General features: G+C 44.2%; 1 protein-coding gene across 2 annotated transcripts in view; it reads left to right on the top strand.

The window, feature by feature from the left end:
* LOC134607867 (chloride channel protein C-like) overlaps positions 1–21,738 on the top strand; it is a 188,389-nt gene that overhangs the window by 110,670 nt on the left and 55,981 nt on the right. For both annotated transcript variants that reach the window (XM_063450441.1, XM_063450440.1), the window contains one exon: positions 7,014–7,190. In XM_063450441.1, coding sequence (XP_063306511.1) covers positions 7,014–7,190 — 177 coding nt within the window. The remainder of the gene's footprint in view (positions 1–7,013; positions 7,191–21,738) is intronic.

Below are 21,738 nucleotides of genomic sequence, written 5' to 3'. Positions count from 1 at the left end.
GTATGTCACCAGTGCAATCAGCCCGGGCACTACAAAATCCATTGCCCTCAGCGGAGCCGAACCAGCTGGGAACGGCCCTCACAAACCCCGAGGGCTGCAGCTCACCACTATCAGCACACCCCTGTGGAAGAGCCATCACCCGACTCAGAACAGTGGGCCGTGCTGCATGAGGTAGACCTAGCCCAAACCGAAATCGACAACCGGGTCCACCACAGACAGTTGGTCACCATAGACGGTCAAGAAGCAGAAGCGCTCCGAGACACGGGCGCCACCCTGACACTAGTACAACCCCACACCGTAGCTGCCAAGGCCCGCACCCACAGGACTGTAGCAGTACGAGTGGCCGGGGGTGCCATCCACAAGATACCCACCGCCCGGGTACAGCTAAATTGGGGCAATGGCGCAAAGCCGATGGAAGTAGGCATTATGGCGGGACTACCAGCGGAAGTTTTGTTGGGGAATGATTTGGGGTGCCTGACTTCACAGCTGGTGCAATCCGAACCTGCTGGAGCCTGCACAGTGACTACTAGGGCGCAAGCCCGCCGAGCTGGACCGACACAATCCGAGGAACCACAGGTAGGAACTGAAAACCCCGTAGCCGCCCCTAACCCTATCCCCTTCTGGGGTACCCCCCAAGACTTTGGCCAAACCCAACAAACAGACCCCACCATAGCCGGTTACAGGAAGGCAGTAGGGACACCCAGGGAAGGTAATACCCACGAGGGATTCCAATGGGATAAGGGGTTGCTGTACAGGGTTACCGGGGGAGTGGGGCAGCGCAAGTTATAAAAAGGCAACTGGTAGTACCCCGGAAATACAGGGCAGAACTTCTAAGGCTCAGCCATGATATCCCGCTAGCCGGACATCTGGGTATCAAGAAAACTAAGGACCGCCTTACCCAGACGTTCTTCTGGCCAGGGGTATCCACCGATGTGCAGTCCTACTGTAGAACATGTGATACCTGTCAAAGAATAGGGAAAAGGGGGGATCACCCTAGGGCCAAGTTAAGACCCCTACCTATAATTGACGAGCCCTTCTAACGGGTGGCAGTGGACCTGGTGGGGCCTCTCAGCAAACCCAGCTCCTCCGGGAAGCGCTACATACTCACGGTAGTGGACTATGCCACCAGATACCCTGAGGCGGTGGCGCTCTCCAACATTGAGGCGGAGACGGTTGCAGAGGCTCTGGTTAAGATCTTTTCCCGGGTAGGGTTTCCCCGAGAAATACTTTCCGACCAAGGGACCCAGTTCACGACAACTGTAACTCAACAGTTGTGGCAGAGCTGCGGGGTCAAACCCTTATTTAGCTCCCCCTATCACCCCCAGACGAATGGACTCTGTGAACGGTTTAACGGCACGCTTAACCCCTTAAGGACCAAACTTCTGGAATAAAAGGGAATCATGACATGTCACACATGTCATGTGTCCTTAAGGGGTTAAACAAATGCTCACAGCGTTCACAGAGTCCTACGGACAATGGGAGAAGTTTCTACCTCACCTCCTGTTTGCCTACCGGGAAGTGCCTCAGGCGTCCACAGGGTTCTCCCCCTTCGAACTCCTCTACGGGAGAAAAGTTCGGGGACCCCTGGACCTCATATGGGAGCACTGGGAGGGCAACACAGGAGAGGAGGGAGTCCCAGTCCTGCCATACGTGCTGGAGTTTCGGGACCGCCTGCAGGCCCTAACCGAGTCAGTTCGGGAGAACTTGCGGGCGGCCCAGAAGCGCCAGAAACAATGGTATGACCACGGGGCAAGAGATAGGAACCTGGAAATAGGGCAAAAGGTACTAGCTCTCAGACCGTCCAAAAAGGACAAGCTCCAAGCCGCCTGGCAGGGGCTATTTAAAATAGTAGAGAAAATTAGCGACACCACTTATATCATGGCCAAATGTTCAGATGAAAGGGTACGACGAGCCTTTCATGTAAACATGTTGAAACCCTATCACGGACGCTCTGAAGATGTGGCTGCCATATGCGCCCCATCCACGGATGATAGTGAGGGACTCCCCTTACCAGACCTACTAGCAGCTAACCCCGGGACGGTAGAACAAGTCGGGTTAGGAGACACGCTAGACCCCCCCCAGCAGGCAGACGCTAAGCACCTGCTGCAGGAATACGGTGGGCTATTCTCCTCTCTACCCGGATACACCTCTGCCGCAGTGCACCGGGTAGAGACCCAGGGGGAAAACCCCTTGAGACAGCAGCCCTATCGTATACCGGCAGCAGTACGCACGAGCATGTGGAAGGAGCTCCAAGAAATGCTCGAACTAGGGGTTATTGAGGCTTCCCAAAGTCCCTGGGCGTCTCCGGTAGTGTTAGTACCGAAGCGAGACGGCACGACTCGCTTCTGTATTGACTACCGGAAACTGAACGACAGGACAATCACGGATGCCTACCCTATGCCACGGATGGACGAATTGCTCGATCGCATGGCCAGTGGACACTTCCTGACTACCCTAGACCTGTGTAAAGGCTATTGGCAAATTCCGCTAGACCCGGCTGCCATCCCTAAGTCAGCATTCGTCACCCCATTCGGGCTATACCAATTTAAGGTTATGCCGTTTGGGATGAAGAATGCCCCGGCTACATTTCAAAGGATGGCGGACCGACTTCTGGAAGGAATGCAGGACTTCGCATGTGTCTACTTGGATGACATCGCCATCTACAGCGGCACATGGGAAGCTCACCTGGGACACTTGTCTTTGGTGTTTAACAAGTTACAGGAAGCCGGCCTTACCCTGAAACCCGAGAAGTGCCATGTGGGCATGGCAGAAGTCCAGTACTTAGGGCATCGGGTAGGGTCGGGTAAGCAGCGGCCCGAGCCCGCCAAAATAGAGGCCATAGCAAATTGGCCCCAACCCCGCACTAAGACCCAGGTATTAGCTTTCTTAGGCACAGCAGGGTACTACCGCAAGTTTGTCCCCGAGTATAGCACTCTAGCCAAGCCCCTCACCGATCTAACCAAAAAAGCCCTACCCAAGCAGGTATCGTGGTCCCCGGAGTCTGCAGCAGCGTTCCAAAGCCTTAAGGCAGCTCTGAGCAAAGCTCCAGTATTGGTGGCCCCAGACCCTAATAAGACATTTCTCGTTCACACAGATGCCTCCATGTTTGGGCTGGGAGCCGTGCTGAGCCAGGTGGGGGAAGATGGCATGGAACACCCGGTGGCATACCTCAGTCGGAAGTTACTACCTCGTGAGGTCAGCTATGCCACCGTGGAAAAAGAATGCTTGGCGTTGGTATGGGCCTTAAAGAAACTCCAACCGTACCTCTACGGCCGAGCTTTTACGTTACTGACTGATCACAACCTCCTCATTTGGCTCAACCGAGTCTCTGGAGACAATCCCCGGTTGCTACGCTGGAGTTTAGCGTTGCAACCATACAATTTTACACTACAGTACCGTCCGGGCAAACAGAACGGTAATGCTGATGGTAATGCTTTCCCGTCAGACAGACTTGGACTCTTAATGATACCACCCGGACATCCCCTAGCCAACCCGGCAGGGTCTAGGCGGGTATGCCGACCCATGGAACTAAGGGGGAGTAATGTGAAGAAAAGATACCTCATCCGACCTTTTCTTCTATTTCTGTGCATTTTTGTTTCCTTTTTCTGCCTATAGTGGATTATTCGTTCGGCAGTTTGAACTACCGAACCCCGACCTCCCTCCTGGCTTGTTGTGATCTAAAGCACCGGCAATTAAGTGTTCCCTGGGTGGCCGCTGTTCGTATAGCCGAACGCCACGAGGAAAAGAAAACGGCGGCCATCTTGTTCGCACGAGGCGAGTCAGCGGGACTTGGTCGTCGAGTGTCTGGAACTAAAATCGGACACTCGACCGTACGAAGTACCGCTGAGAACTACCGAACGCCCGCTTCTCCCACTTGCCGAACACCCAGAAGAGCGGCATTCGGTAGTTATGTTCGTATGGACCAGGGGAACAATCGCTCCTATGAGCCAGGAGGGTATCTTCGGTATTTTGACCGCTTTCGCCTTTTTCTCCAATTGACCGACCACACACACTGAATTCGTGGAACTGTTTTGGGCAGGAGCCTTGTGTGTGGTCGGTAAAACAAGACTTCCACACTTTTTAAGAACCCCTGAACCGATCTGGGTGAAATGTGGATATGTTTACCTCCCAGATCGGGGCTATCAGGGGATATGTATTTTGTGGGGATACCTTGTGGGGAAAGGGGTGTTCCAACGTTTGGGTAAAATGTGTGCCCTCTGCCGGGAGATAATTGATTTACTCCTTAACTTATCTCACTATTTCCCAGGCAGAGGAAGGGCGTGTATTAAGAAAATACTGTACTGTGATTGGTGATATGTTTGTTTGTTTTGGGAGGTCCTCTTGCATGAGGATCCCCCATAAAAGCCAGTCTGTTTCAATAAAGCTTGAGTTGTGCTACACCCTTCATGAAGTCTTGGCTCATGTTTGGGGAAGGAATATTCTATCTACTGGGAAGGATTGTCTGGAAGCTGTATTCATCTCTACCCCCTGCTGGAGCTATAATCACTTGTACTCAGCAGCTGGGAAAGGAACAAGAGACCGCAGTACCATCACCCCTGCAGGTCTTATCAACACTATTGTGAGGCAAGTGGCCTGGTCCTATTTGGACTCCTCTAGGATTTGAATCAGTGCCATGTTGTGGTCTCACATCCCTTAAAGGGACACCCCACTGACCAAGTACAAAATAAACCTTACTGTTTAGAATGTATACCTCAAATGACAACATGCATGCTTTAAATTATGCATTTTTTTTTCATTGGGGGTATTTCTAAAAACCTCTTGCAAAACCTGCATTTCTCTTGCCTGCAGGCTTTGCAAGCCCTCCCCTATTAACCCCATCCAGACTTTCTGTAGCTGTCCAATAACAGACTTCCCAATGCAGCTCAATGAGAATTCTTTGCAAGGCAGGTGCTCTTGGTAATTGCTGCTTCTTGCGTTTAGCTATATTGAGCTAGCCAAACCAGGAAGTAACAGGATCTGTTGTTGGCTTGAAAGCCATGGGTGTGTAACCAGGTTATTTATAAAAAATACCAGTTTCTATTGAAATCTGCACTTATTGCAAAACATATTGCAAAATGGGACATGCTGTCAGTAATAGTGCCGATGCACGCTAAAGGGACATGCAAACTCAGCACCAATAGAAGATCTCTGTGCCCCTATACAGTGGTGTGTGCATTGGGGTGTTGAGGCAGATCTCACAGCTCATGTTAGGGCCACAGCACCCTCTGCATGATTTGGCTGACTGGGGTGCATTTTACTTACTGGCTGTCCTAAGGTAGCTGTCTGTGCTACCTTAAGGGGAAACTCCAACCCTTTTTCATAAAAAATTTTTTTTTAGTTTACATTGTACTATTGGACATTAGTAATGACCCTTTCTCCATGCAAAGCCCTGTAAAACAGGACTGTCCAACCTGTGTCCCCCCAGATGTTGCTGAACTACAACTCCCATGATTCTTTCAATGAAACAGATAGCCAGGGAATCATGGGAGTTGTAGTTCAGCAACATCTGGGGGGCCGCAGGTTAGACAGCCCTGCTGTAAAACATGCTTTACAATTACCTGGAATCCAGCAGTGGACAAAGCTCCCTCCCCACTGGTACCTATGCTCATTCCGACATCACTCGTTCCCTTGTGAGGTCCAATCACATGCTTTTCATTGAGAAGCATATGATTACACTCGCTCAGAGCACATGCACGCTCAGAGCCAGGGAGGGGATTGAGGGGTTCAGGGATAAACAACTGAGTGAGGGGAAATAGTAGAAAAACAGCATTAACCATTGCAAGTAGGTGGCGAAGGCTAAAAAAAAAAAAAAGGGAATGAGGGTATATTAATGCTTCTCCTTGCTGGCACTATTTAAAAGGGTAGAATCTGATAATGTCTGTCCCCAACGAGCAGTGTGCACTGACAACAGACGTATTTTTTGCACAAAACTTACATTCTGTTCTGGGCTGTGCAACTAGCCCCCAGCACAAAAGATATCTCAGTATATGCCGAGCTTATGCAGAAACGCTGCACATACAGATTCCTACCACCATGATCACTTTTAATTTTTAAAGTGGTAATGACGGTTGGAGTAACCATTTAAGTAAGTACTGTCCCTGACCTCATCTGACCATTATTCCGTGCTTAGCATTATTGTAAGCATCAACCGGACTTATGTCATCCAGATGAACTCCACCCACTAATTTTTTAATTAAATTGGTAAATGCAAAAAAAATCAAAGAAATCAAATAGCTATCTGGTTATGTAAAACCTATAGCTTCACATGGTGCTTGGGTGTTCCTTTAATTCCTCTCTAAAACATTCTGTTTTAAGCCAAAACAACTTTAAATCTGCCATCTCCAATATGTTACATATTCTTACTTTAAAGCTACCGTATATGTAATATAATTATAACAATTAATGTATTAGGCTGATATGGCCTGGCAACCTCCCCATCTAGTTATATCACACTTTTACCTTCTGTGTGACTATGCACACCTTCTGTTATTCTGTAATCTCTTCTGAGCAAGGAACAGGGAGCTCATCACCTCTTGTATCTGTGTTTCTAAATCACTTGTCTTGAGTTATTTGTACGTTTTGTTTAGCCGTTTTAGCAATACTGCAGATTACAATATCACCCCATAAATAAAATAATATTAATTCCAAATCCTCGTTGGAAGTATTGGACACGTTAGGTGTTGGGTTGTTGTTGATATATTGAGTTCTTTCCTTTCTGTTATCGGATCCTCAGATCGAATACACACAATATGAAATGTACAGGCAGGCTTGCCAATTCTCACTGAGTTAAAGTCTGCATTTGATTAGTCAGACGGAGACACTGCATAGGTAATGCTTTGTAAGGACATTTGCTGGTTGGTTACATTATTATAGACACACAATAGACAGACTGTTTGTATAGCATTTCATCTTGAAGCAATTTATGGACACATAGCTCATCAAACACTAACATGCATTGCTATGTATCCTGTTTACTAAAATAACCAATTGCTTATCTGCTTTCTGTCTTTTAGGGTAAACCTGGAATTGTTCGCTGCCAAAGATGTCATGAAGAAATGTAAAGCTATCCACCTAAAGGAAAATGTGTTCTCGTTGGCCAGTATCCTTAATGATACCACGTACAATGGATTCCCAGTGGTTTACAGTCCAGGACCAGGTCAGGAAGAAGTCTTTCTTGGAACAATTACAAGGTAAAAAAGGCTTTTTAAATCAGGAGGTTTATTCAGTAAACAGAGAGTTGTGGAACATTTATTAATGAAGTTACCATGTTAAACCAAATTAGCCAAGGTTGAAAAGAAATGCTCTGAACCTGGCTAAGGCTTTTTATAACTAAATTTTATTGGCTTTGCGCTTACTGGGGTGGGGGCATTTTCCATTGAGAAATTATGTGACTCCCCTAAGAGTCACCATGGTGATTCAAAATATTTAAGGTACCCATGAAGTTCTTTAAAATTGTCCACGATGGACAGCCTCAGCCAGTCACACTTGACCCAGAAAGTCAGAGTAGCCTCTGGCAGGGAGGACGCAGGATTGTCAGGATGAACCAGGTTTCTAGGAAATATTAAGGACTTTGCTAACTTATGCAAACTAATATATAAATACATTTAGTCCAAACGAATCGTTATTTGGATGAGCAGGTAAACTCTATCCACTACACTCAAGCTGATAACCTGTGAAAGTGTATTCCTGATACTGAAATTAGAACTATTCAGAACATCAGTCTGGTTCAGGGGAAGGCAGCCTTCAACACTCCAGATGTTGTGGAAAGCATCTCCCCTAATGCGTTGCCAGTATTAAGGCTGTAAGAGCATTTTCGGAGATGTAGTCGAAAACATCTGAAGTGCAGAAGGCTGCCTTACCCTGGTCTGGTTTGTCAGAGCTCTTGGTAGTCATCCCCCAAAAATTTGTATTTATTTTTCTCGTTATATATTTTTTTTTTTCGGCACCACCTATGCACTTAGTACAGCAAATACATTTACACTATAAACTGTCCTATTCTTTAAGGTGAACCCACAGAAAGCCACATTGCAATTGTGACACTATTAGCTGAGGTGTGGAAAGAGTTAAGTATAAAACCCTGTTGTAGGTTTGCTAGTTGGCTGTCAGGTCACTACAACTGTGGTGGAAATCCTAAAATTATCGCAGTGATGATAAATCATAGGGTTCATGACGACATATTAATGAAAATCTGTGCAATGCAGAGTTACTCTAACACGCTGGAAGGGGTGAGGGCTTTTTCTGTGTAAAAAACCTGAATTAGCCCTCCCCGCTCCCGTGTGCAGTAAACCTGCCAACAAAAAAAATAAAAAATTTACTTATCAGGAATGCAAAGCTGGAAGAGAGAAAACGTATACGCTGGTTGACCGCACGCTTACGGCAGACGTAAAATATGAACAGAATTGAGTTCTGGGCTGCTTAAGTCACTTGTGCTGGGGTGCAAATAGCCCCTGGCACACCACTAAAAAACTCCAAAAAAGTAGGCAGACTCCTACCACCATGACCACTTCAAATCAAGTAATCATGGTGTTTGCAATAACCCTTTAATGTGCAAGTAAACAAGCCATATTGTTTCTTTACTTTCTGTGTATTTTTGTGATATAAAAAACAAGAAAATTGGAACAATATGGGATGGCTGCAGTGGCCCAGCCATCCCAAATTGCAACCCAAACTGGTACAGATTTTAAGATTTTCTAGAACACAGTGCCCTCTTTTGTAATAATAGTTAAAATATTGGCTATTCAAGAAGTGAATGGTATCACGTTATAGAGAATACAGTATCATCTCCTTATTGTGCTGGTCATATTGCTAACAAACGCACAGAACGGGCTTGAAATGTTATTCTAAGTTGGTGCTCTACTTTCTTATTATTTCTTTTTTGTTTTATGTATAACTGTTTGCAGATGTTCATTCTATACATATTTCTGGACAAATAATCTTGCCTGCCACAACACAAATTATGATGAATCTGTACAGGACATGCTGCAAATAACAAATTGTGTGTGTGAATCAATCCGTCATGTGAGTTTGTGAATTCAAAGTGGATTTACACCACGCAGAGACATTTAAATGTGGCCCTGGGTGGGAGACATCAAACCATCTGGTTGATGTTGATGTGACGTCTCAAAACTTAATCTCTTTTGCAAACATTCAGAATTACATTTTAAGTCTCTCCAATGAAATAGACAGAATAGCATTGCATTATACATTGGGGTAATAGAGACAAAAAGAATATTATATTGTAAACTAAACTACATTTGGCAGAAACCCCTAATGTTTAAAATTATGTTTATGATTTCACGTTGAACACAGGAATCACATCTGTAGTTAACATTTTTAAAGTGTACCTGTCATGATACACAAAACTAGGCTTATGTTAAAGGGCATTCAATTTTAGCTATATTTTTTGCTAGCAAAAATGTTAGCAATATTTGGCGATTTTAATTCAATACATTTAGAAAAATGTCCATCTGCCAATCAATTTCCATCTGTCAATCAATCCTTGATAATGAATAAGGAGGTCTAAGTCAGGATTGAGTGACAGGTGAGAGCATGAGAACCCTTCTACAAGCATTTATCCTGCTGTCCATTATAGTGCTCTGTCCCCTGTAAGTACTTCTCACACTTGCAGAGGGACTATAGATTGTTCTGATGAAGATGTCCTTCATCTGGTTAGTCTCTCTGAGAGTTCTTGTGCCTCTGCTGTCAGATTCTTTCCATCTGTGCTTGTACCTCCAGTGGTGTTTGCTGAGGCAGACAGTTAAGGTGGGGGGGGGGGGGCAATGGGAAGCAAATTCAGCATGAGATTGCCTAGGACCCTAGGATACCAGATTTGTGCCCTCTCCTAGTGCATTTGGACTTTGCTAGTGGCGTTGGCTGAGTGTTGTGTGGTGGCTATGGGCTGTGTTTGTGAAAGCATGCAGTGGCCGAGTGTTGTGTGTGTGTAGAGGAGGCTGAAAGCTGTATGTGGGGAGCTGTTAAGCAGTTTCTGTGTGTGTGTTGATTTTTGCGTGGAGTGAGTCTTTGCTTTGGTTGTGTGGTGTCTGAGTGAAGCCATACTCTGTCTTTGCATGAGTGTGTGTATGCAGGAGTGTTCTTTACAGGATGTTACTGTGATTATATGCATTGGTGTATTTTAAGCAGTGTGTTTCTGTAAGAGTATTTTTTTTTATGACTGTCCTTGTTTGACTTCATCTTTCTCCATCCAACCACTTTTATCCAGGGCGGATTAACATAGGGGCTGATGGAGCTGCAGACCATTGATTAAAAAAAAAAAAAAACAACTTTTTTTTACACACTACTCTTATGGTTGCCAGTACTACTGGCAATACAAACAGAGATTACTCTGCATTAACAGCACCGACTGAGACACTGTGATACATAGTGGCACTGTGATACTTAGTATCAGTGTCCCCTAATGTCCCAAAGTCTCCCAGTGTCCCCAAGTGTCTGTGTCGCCATGTCTCACAGAGTGACATGGGTCCCCTAGTGACATGGGGACAGTGGGAGACATTGGGACACAGACACTAGGGGACACTGGGCGACGTGGGGACACATGGGGACACTGGGAGACCTGGGAGACAGGGAGACACTGAGAGCAATCCATCTATACAGCAGAATCAAACTGTAAGTAGTTTTTTGGTGATTTTACAGAATTTTCTCTTATGTCACTCCTTGTGATTTACATTATGTGATGTCATGCATACATAATTAGTAATGCAAAGGCCTGTATTTTCTTTTTCCAAGAAAGGTGGCAACTCTAACTACTCTTCACATACCCTTGCTAAGTATGGAAACTTAAGAGGGATATAAGGAGACAAAACTGGACTAGCTTAAATTAATTTAGTTAAGGTAATGCTGACTTTGGTCTTTCTAACACTGTGACATGTTCCCTTTCTTTTACACTCACTACATCCACTCTTTCTTTGTCTCAGACTGTATACCAGGAGCTTCTGCCTGCTAGTAAGAAGATAAGAAGACAAGTGGACATGTGAGTGCTAGGGGACAGTCCTTAGAAAGCATGGAGCGTGCGCATCATTAGACGCATTTATGCCAAGCTCAAGGTGCTGTTTGCCAGCATGCATGATTGGCAGGCAGCCTGACATGTATTCATGCCAGGCTAGCCTTTCAATTCGTTGGGCAGACGCCTCCTTTTTGGGCATGTTCGTCCCTCTCGGGAGTTCTGGTTACATGATCCGTGTCAGTGGCCCACCCTTTTACATTGCACATTGGCTTCTGCTTTACTGGACACTGCTGTTAGGGGTTATGGATTTACTTGAAATATGAAAGCATGAATTAGAGAGAGATTAGCATATTTTAAGAGAATCTGAGTTTTCTTATAGCTGCATCCTATGTGTTCCTCTCCGGCAACATCTCCACCAGATTCATAATGCTTGAGAGGTATGACTGTTTTAGTGGTTTTGATCGATAAGATTCTGTACTTAGACCCCTCATAATATTCCATCTGAATGGGGAAGGAGGAATACTTGGGACAGTATTCTTATTGCAAATAAGTGGTTTGATCAAGGAAACATGAAAGGTATTGGGAATACGTAAGGAGGCAGGAAGTGCCAGAGAATAGGAGACAGGATTAATTCTCCTAATGATAAAAAATGGACCAAGGAATCTGGGGCAAACTTTATGCTAGGAACTTTTAGTTTAACGTTGCACGATGATAACCACACCCTCTCACCCACTTGTTAAACAGGGTTGGCACCCTGCCGTTTATCAGCCTGAAATTTGAAATGAGCAGCCGCAGTTTCGAGAGCGGACTGAACTTTGGTCCAAGTTTCACGAATAGCAGTGAGGTGATCATCCAGAGCAGGGATAGCCGTGTTAGAGAAAACAGCCGGCAGCACAGTAGGATGACGACTGTTATTAACAAAGAATGGACTATGTCCGGAAGAGTTAGTAGTTCGGACGAGTTATTTTTTGTGCTATTAACAAAACAACGCAAATACAATTCCAATGACTGGTTAGCCCTCTCAGCCATTCCATTGGTTTGAGGATGGTAAGAAGAAGAAAAAGCGGTAAACCACCATAAGGATGGTGGTGTTGCCATTAGAACTTGGAAGTTCCACAATGAAATCCATGGATAAGTGGGACCATAGAACACTAGGTACAGGAAGTGGCTGTAACAATCCACACGGAAGTTTATGAGGAACCTTAGAGACTGCACACACAGAACAGGCCTCCACATATTCCTTGATATCTCTCCTGAGTGAATCCCACCAAAAAGATCTAGAGACAGCGGAAATGGTCTTATTAATGCCCGGATGCCCCGCAGTCACATTGTCGTGGAATACCCTCATTACTTCCTTTCTGTAACACTATGGAATAAACAATTTATCCAGAGGTTTATTGCAAGGTGCCTGGGATTGAACCACCATAATAGCACAAAGCAAAGGGGATGACAGGGAGAGAATAGTGAAAGCAATGATACACTCAGGAGGAACAATAGGGGACTTCTCTTGTTCTCGTTCTGATTCAATATCAAGCTGTCTAGAAGGGCATCAGCTTTAACGTTTTTGGGACCAGGTCTGTAAGTGATAATAAAGTTAAAGCGGGATAAGAACAAAGACCATCTGGCCTGTCTAGGGGACAGTCGTTTAGCATCACCAATATATGCCAAATTTTTGTGATCCGTGATGATCAAAAGGGGATCCTTGGAACCCTCTAAAAGGTGTCGCCATTCTTTAAGCGCTAGTATAATGGCCAACAATTCCCTGTTTCCAATATCATAATTACGCTCGGCCGGAGACAACTTTCTAGAAAAGTACCCACATGGATGCAAAGGAGTATCCTGTCTCTCCCTCTGAGATAGGACAGCACCCACCCCTACCTATCCTTATGATGGCACCTATCAAATGGTGGGATATATTCAATATATTCGGCAGCAAGTGAACAGTCAGTTCTTGAATTTCTTGTGCTGGAAGTAGGTCTTACTGAGTCCATGCTTCAATGCATAAGAGCTGTTTTGGCAGCACCAGGGGGAATCTACACGATATTAGGAGATATATATATTGAATGATTGGATATATAATTAATGTATGTATTTAAATTAAAGAGGGGGTGTCACTTGAATGTGTATATGTTTTATTTAATGGTGTGAATTCAAGTAAAATAAATACTAATTAAATAAAAATATATATTTTACAGTCTCATAAACTATATAAAATAAGTCTAACTTATTTTTTACTCACAATTTGAATATGCATACACTCACAAAAACAGAGAAACACATACACACTGAAATACATACACATTCACTTATATACAAATCACTGACTGCTGATACACATTCACAGACAAAGTGAGCAGGGCATAATCCCTTTCCAGAAATTACAGTAGCTCACTGGCTGACCGTACTGCTTACTAGGCCAGCACAATTTTCTGGCTGTTGGATCCTGCATCCTTCTCCCCCAGGCTGTTTCAGGCCTGGATCAGGTTGGATCAGGGATGATGTCACGTATCCCAGCAACATTCTGCAAGTGACAGTCCACATTGCGAGGAACAATCGGGATGTCCAGCTCCTCCTTCAAATACCTATCTCTACCCCTCCACCCCTCATTGTAGGTACCCTGCACAGTAAATGTATTTATTACTAAAAAAATCTTCACCAGTGTTCACCGACCGTAACAGCCGGCTCCATTCAGGAGCAGCCCACATGAAAATCGACCTGTCCTGCCTGTACAGCATCTTTTGGCAGCCTCAAAAAATATTCTAGCGCCAGGGTCCTCTATTCATTAGTTCCATCACTGGGTAGAAGGTTAGTAAAACTGTAACAGTTCCAAAAGCAAATAAATGTATCAGTTGTATTTATTATAGATTATAGATTTACTGCTTTAAAATTTGTTATAGATACATTTTGAAACTGGCATGGCGTGAGTTTTTTTTTTTTTAAGTTTGGCTTTTACGTGTTCACAGCTGGCAACCACAGCATTAATACCGCAAATCAGCATCAGACTTGCATCCATACTATCTTAACACAAACTTTACAGCACCCCTAAACACAATACAGCATCTATCAGTATTATTCAGAACACAGCACCCTTTGATACCAGACCAGATATTTCCACACCAACCAGCACCACTTAACCCTATCACATCCATCAGCACCAGACAACACCATACAGTGCTCCTCAATAAATGCAGCACCCCTAAGTACCTCGGAACTCTATGAAATCCTGAATTACTCAATGGAAAAAAACATATCTCAGAATAGGACCACAATGCCACATATCACACCTTCGTATCATGAATTATCATCAGCCCACAACAGTATCCATAAACAACATCCTCCTACAACCCCAAAAACTATATACCGTAATTGTTTCAGCTTCTCACTGCTTATTATGAATGGTACATACACAATATAGTGGGTTATTTTGTCACTTTTCATAAAAACAAGTTGGAATTGATATCAGTGGAAATAAAACGATGGCACTGATGTGCTCTTTCCATGCTCTCTCTAATGCACAGATCTCACGGCATCTTCCCCCCTTTAAAATTCAAATAGGGTTTATTCACACTGTGTTAGAAATGCGAAGAGCTTTGCATAACTGACACTGGGTTACATGGAGATTAAATAGTGAAACAACACATAATGATTTATGATGTTTGGAACACAATATTATATCTGAGATCAATCCTCTATATGATATGGGTGTAAAGACTATATTATGGAGATGATGTGTTATTGATCCAACTGTGCTGTATTGTTGGGTAAACTCGAAAAAACCTCATTACTGTACAAGTACAATATCACAAGGATTTGTTTATATTAACAACATTACTGCAGTGATTTTGAAAAATATACTGCTTTGTGGCCAACACTATAAGATTATTTCAGTACATTGCTTTGCAAGGGATTGCTATAAGACACAGAGAAAGGAAGCAGTACAGACTAGCGGGGACATACTTCAAATACATCAAATACATACAATCAAAGTTAAAGGAACACTCCCACCCCACAACTTAAACTCATTTAGGTTGTTATGGGGTAAGAGTATCAAAGCTTCTTATTACCATCAGGAGTTAAACTGCACCCAGTCTATCAATCTGCACCTAGTGAAAAAAATAGTATGCAATATTTTTCTCAGTGGTCTTCAATTGATATGCTGACATTCTTGGCCTATCAGTAGCTGCCCATTTAATCCTTACTCGGACTGAAGAGCAGCAAGTAAACAGAAGCCAATAGGCAGAAAGTGCCAGGTGACAGAGCTCCATTTTGATTGAAACTGCTCGAGATCATAATACATACCATCTTTCTCAATTGGCATCCAGTGATAGAGGTAATGATACCGGAGAAACTGACGGAAGCCAAGCACAGAGAGATGGACACAGGTTTCTTCAGGAAGGAAGAGATTCTTTATTGGATCACCGATCGGGACTCAGAGGGACTAATGTCACCAAAATACAGCAAGTTCTGAGCCCCGGACAATAGTGCAGGCTCCTTATATAGGCATATAACTCCTCCCATATTAAGCTCCACCCGCACATTCTCTTAACCAATCAACACAAATAAGAATTAACTTCCTGTTTGACCGCATGGCTTGTCCAGCACAATGGAGGAGGGGGAATACTATATCCTGTATTCTTGCACATGCTCCGTACACTACTGATCGTATCTTGCCTCGTGCAACCAACTGATCGATACGTCAGCATATGCACGTACACATGCCACGTGGTAATCTCGGCCTACTAAATTTATTTTTACCGAGATTCCACCACATTCCCCCCTTTGATGCCTCTTGATATTTTACAATTACTTGAGGCATCACATAACCTTAGTTTTGCTTACACCGCAAGTTACCTTGAACCAGACCAGACTTATCTTATGATGTGAATCTTTTAACACTCATCTTCCTGCATTGGTTCTCCTTGATCTAGAGCCTTATACTTATATATCGCCATTATCTGTGCAGCAGCCTTCCTCTCTGCTATACTTCCTATCAGGCTTTGCACAGACCTAACTACTAAGGGTATAAGACACGGTAGGAGTAGACACAACAGTAAAATCAGTAGGACTCCACCTACCACTGCCTTAAGCCCTCCAAACCACTCATACCAGCTACCAAACCAACTACTTGGATTGTACCCTTTCCATACCTGAGTAGGCACATGCGCTAGTTTAACCATATGGCTAGTAAGCTCAGCTATTGCTTGCCCTTCGTCGTCTATTTGAAGACAGCAATTGCTTAGGTTAAACTTCCCACATACACCTCCCTCTACTGCCAAAAGGTAATCCAAGGCTAATCTATTTTGGTAGACTGCTGTCCTCATCCTGGTGTTATGCTTCGCTAGAAGATTGAGCGCTTGTGATGTTTCGTTAGTGATAATCTCAACCACCGCCTGTAATCTTATAATGCGGTTGAGCATATAAATAGGGGTTCTATAACCAAAGGTACCATCCTCAGCCCACGTGGCTGGCCCATAATAATCTATGATACGCTGGGGAGGCCATTCATTATCTTCCCAGGTGCCTATCTCTATGGGTCCCCTTTTCTTCCTATGATTCACATCATACACTTTAACACCTAAAGTCTCACCTGTTTCAATCGGTAACAAGAAGAAGGATGGTTTGAGCATACCCAACACACATGCCCCTTCCCAGTCCTGTGGCAGCTCCGAATAGGCTTTCTTACCACAGATCCAGTACAAATTTGCTGGGGCTCTCCAGGTAGATGTGATGGATAGATCAAACCACACATCCTTTAAATTGGCGTATCTAGCAAACGGGTTAGATGGTTCTGAGACATTTGAAGCCGACCACCAAGTTGTATTCTTTGTATCATCATCATAAGCTTTTTGCCCTAGACAAGTTAATTCTCCTACAGAAGTATTATACATTATTCCTTTCCTTGCTATGCAAACATAACCTATGATGGAGGTCTTTAATCTCCACTCAGATTTACCTCTAACACTCAAATGATAATCGGCTTGTGTAGATATTAGTTGGTCAACTGCCTCAGAACCGGACATTACCTCCTTTGCTTCCCAAGGCCATTGGTCTCCCATGTTAGTACCTCCACACACATAGCAGTTGGTAACATTAAGACTACCGGCAATACTTTCAGCTAGGTCAATGAACAGGTTTTTAGCGTTATGGGGGATCTTATTATCTATACTCATCTCTTCATAAAAGGAATGGTATACTTGATGAGTCTGGGAGGATACCGTATCAGTCTCTATTCCTATAAACAATAATGTCCCAGGATCTAAACCCGTCCCGTATATCTGAAACCCAAATAAATTGCCATACTTATCTAGGAACTTGTCGGGGTTATTAATAAGTATATGGACTGGGTTGCATTCCATAGACTTACAATAAGGGCTAGTCGGCAACTTAGTCACTATCATGTCTTTATCTACTGTCTGTCCCCAAGTCGCCCACCCCACACAAGACCAATATGGGCAAAAGTTATAGTCTTTATTTGGGCATCTAGGACTTACATATTTATTTTTACTACTGGGACAAATATATTTATCATTAGACCCATACGTCCTCTCCCATCTAAGATCCCCACATACATTCCACGGCTTTCTACCACTCGATATCGCTTTACACGCATCAAATAGCAGAACACCCGAAGAATGTACGGATTCTAACACCGTCTTATTAATTAGGGTCCCCTGAGGATCTCCATTCCTGAGAGTCAACCAAATTGTACGAGGTTGATACTCCGGACTGAAGCACTTAGGTTCTCCTACTCCTAAATGGCACACACTATAGTCTATATTTAAGTATCTACATCTCGATACATCTCCTTTACACTCGTATTGTGAATGCCAAATTAGGGTTTGGGAAATATGGTTACCTGTTCTCGTAGTCTTAATGCATACCTCACAGCTAGGAGTGTCGGTACCTCTACCTTCCTGAATATAAAAACACATATAAATAAACACAATCAAAAGCACATCTTTCGCCGTCATCCTCAGTCTTCGTCCGTGCGATGGAACCTCAGCTTCCAGGATGTGAGGGCTGCAGGGAATGGAGTTCTGCTCGTCTTCACAGGTGTCCCTTCGAGACTTTCCTGGCTTATACACTATGTGTTGGTAAGCGGACAGGCTTTATTATGGCCTTCTCACTCACACCTGTAACAATAAAATTTGTAATCCACAATAATTCCTCGTTACTCCGACTGAGTAGTGCGTTTCAACCGGATCTTGCAGGGATTCTCTGGATCTGCTGTAACTTGCCAAGAATCGACTGCTGCTGGTTTAACCCTGGAGTGATGTATCCACGGAGTCACTTCTGCTACTTTTATCGCTGTAGGGGTAGACAAAAGAACAACATAAGGACCTCTCCACTTGGGCCCTAACGGTACATTATTCCACTCTTTAATCCACACTTGGTCTCCTGGATGATAACTATGAACAGGGGGATAAATATTCACAGGTAATCTATCTTGTACCCATTTCTGTACCTCCTCCATAGTCTTACCCAACTCTACAACCTGCTGCCGAGTAATTCCTTCTCCCAACTGACTCAAATCCCCCCTTAAGTTACCAAGTACGGGAGGTGGTCGTCCATACATAATTTCAAAAGGAGAGAGGCCCATCCTTCTGGTAGGGGTACTGCGGATTCGCAATAGAGCTATAGGTAAGAGAACGTTCCACTTAAGTTGGGTTTCCTGACACATTTTAGCCAACTGGTTCTTAATAGTTCTATTCATTCTCTCTACCTTACCAGAACTCTGGGGTCTATATGCAGTATGAAGCCTCCACTTTATACCAAGCATATGAGTCAGTTGTTGTAGGCACTGGTGAACAAAAGCTGGACCATTGTCCGATCCTATAGAACAGGGTAGTCCATATCGGGGTATTATTTCTCGTAGCAGGAATCTCACAACTTCTCCTGCTTTCTCTGTACGAGTAGGACATGCTTCTACCCAGCCTGAATAGGTGCACACAATTACCAGCAGGTAACGATGTCCACCCGATTTAGGCATCACTGTAAAGTCTATTTGTAGATCGGACATGGGGAGTCCCCCCATAAACTGGACTCCTGGTGGCTTTACTGGTCCTTGTCTTGCATTATTCTTAGCACACGTTACACATCTGCGTACAATGGCCTGAGTCAAGTTGGACAATCTTGGTATGTAGAAATGTTTCCTGAGAGATTCTTCAGTACTGTCTCTCCCAGAATGTGTCCCGTTGTGATAATTTTGGACAATTTCTACCGCTAGTGATGCTGGTATGACTATTCTTCCATCTTCTAGCTGATACCACTTGTTCTCCAAATACTTTCCCGGTTCAGTCTTTAACCACTCCTCTTCTTGAGTTGTATAAACTGGAGTCCATTGAGACAGTGGGGTTGGTATTAGAGCAGCTATATGCCCCACATACTCCTGTCTTCCTGATTCAGCAGCACGCTTAGCTGCACTATCTGCCATCCGATTTCCTTTGGTTACATCACCATCTCCTCTCAGATGCGCTCGACAATGTATGATACCGACTTCTTTCGGCTCCCACACTGCTTCCAATAGTTGTAGGATTTCAGCTGCGTACTTGATTTCTTTGCCTTCTGAATTCAGTAGTCCTCTTTCTTTATACAAAGCTCCGTGGGCATGAGTGGTTAAAAACGCATACTTAGAGTCCGTATAGATATTCACTCTTAAACCTTCAGCCAATTGTAACGCTCGTGTTAGTGCTATTAATTCTGCCTTTTGTGCTGATGTTCCTTTCGCCAGTGGCCGAGCTTCTATCACCTTGTCTATTGTTGTTACTGCATATCCTGCATAGCGGATCCCTTCTTTCACATAACTACTGCCGTCGGTATAATATTGAACATCGGGGTTCTGGATGGGAAAATCACGAAGATCTGGTCTACTTGAGAATACTTCATCCATTACTTCCAAACAATCATGTTGACTTTCAGTAGGTTGTGGCAAAAGGGTAGCTGGATTTAAGGTGTTTACAGTCTCTAAATGCACTCTTGGGTTTTCACACAACATTGCTTGATACTTGGTCATACGGCTGTTACTAAACCAATGATTTCCTTTGTAATCCAACAACGTCTGTACTGCATGTGGGACTCGTACATAAAGTTCTTGACCCAGAGTGAGTTTATCGGCTTCAGCTACTAGCAGGGCGGCTGCAGCTACGGCTCTTAGACAAGGTGGAAGTCCGCTGGCCACTGCATCCAGTTGCTTAGACATGTAGGCAACAGGTCTTTGCCATGATCCCAAGTACTGTGTCAATACTCCCACAGCCATTCTTCTTTGCTCGTGTACATATAAGTAGAATGGTCGTATGTGATCAGGTAGACCTAATGCTGGGGCACTCATCAAAGCCTTCTTCACATCTTCAAATGCCGTTTGCTGTTCTTGGGTCCATAAGAAGGGGTCGTGCTCTGTACCTTTGATAGCTGCGTACAGAGGTTTTGCTAGTATCGCATAGCTGGGAATCCATATCCTACAGAAGCCTGCTGCCCCCAAGAATTCTCGCACTTGTCTTCTATTCTTGGGTATTGGTATTTGGCAGACAGCTTCTTTTCTCTCTGGCCCCATAATCCTTTGACCTTCAGAGATATGGAATCCCAGATACTTGACAGTTGGCAAACACAACTGAGCCTTCTTCCTGGACACCTTGTATCCTGCCTTCCAGAGAATGTGCAGTAGATCGTGCGTTGCTTGCTGACAGATTTCTTTTGTAACTGCTGCTATCAACAAGTCATCTACATATTGTAACAATACACATTCTCCTGGGATAGACTCGAAATCCAGTAGATCTTGACTTGGGGCTGAACCAAATAGGGTAGGTGAATTTTTAAACCCTTGGGGCAGTCTTGTCCAAGTCATTTGGCGTTTTGAGCCCGTTACAGCGTTCTCCCATTGGAAAGCGAAAATACATTGACTTTCTGCGGCAATTCGGAGGCAAAAGAAGGCATCTTTGAGATCTAAGACTGTGAAGTAAGTAGCCCCGCCCGGAATTAAAGCAAGCAGGTTATATGGATTGGGTACAACTGGATGTATACTAACAACCGCATCATTGACTGCTCTCAAGTCCTGCACAGGTCGATACTCATCTGTACCGGGCTTTTGAACAGGCAGCAATGGGGTGTTCCAGGGGGAAGTACAGAATTTTAGGATACCATACCGTATGAACTTATCCAGATAGGATTGGATGTTCTTCTTAGCCTTCTGTGGGATGTGGTATTGTCTTAGGCTCACTGGATAAACCCCAAGTTTTAGTTCAATTTTTATAGGTGGAATATTGCGGGCCAGTCCTGGTGGGTTGTTCTCTGCCCAAACTCCTGGTATGTTAAATAATGTCTCATCACTCCTAGGGTTTTGGCTAGTCAACACTGTATAAAGTCGCCACTCTTCTTCCTTTGGTACGGATAAAGTCATAATACCTGAAGGTCCATTAAACTTTAAGGATGTTGTTCCATTTGGTAGGAACGTAATCTGCGCTTGTAATTTTGATAGCATATCACGTCCCAGCAATTGGACTGGACATTCAGGCATATAAAGGAATTGGTGTTTTACTACGTGGCCTCCCAATGTACAGAGTCGACTTTTAAGAACCGGTCTTTCAGCACTTCTTCCAGTTGCTCCTATCACAGTAATAGTCCTTCCAGATGGAGGAGCAACTAGATTAGTCACCACTGAATGTTCAGCACCAGTGTCGATCATGAACGCACTCCTTTTTCCCCCTATTGATACATCGACCATAGGCTCCGCTCGACCAAGGGGGATGGAGCCCGGTCGGTATCAATAGTCCTCCATGACCGTG

Source organism: Pelobates fuscus, chromosome 4, assembly GCF_036172605.1.
Source record: "Pelobates fuscus isolate aPelFus1 chromosome 4, aPelFus1.pri, whole genome shotgun sequence".
Lineage (NCBI taxonomy): Eukaryota > Metazoa > Chordata > Amphibia > Anura > Pelobatidae > Pelobates > Pelobates fuscus.
This window is presented reverse-complemented; position numbering and strand designations above follow the sequence as displayed.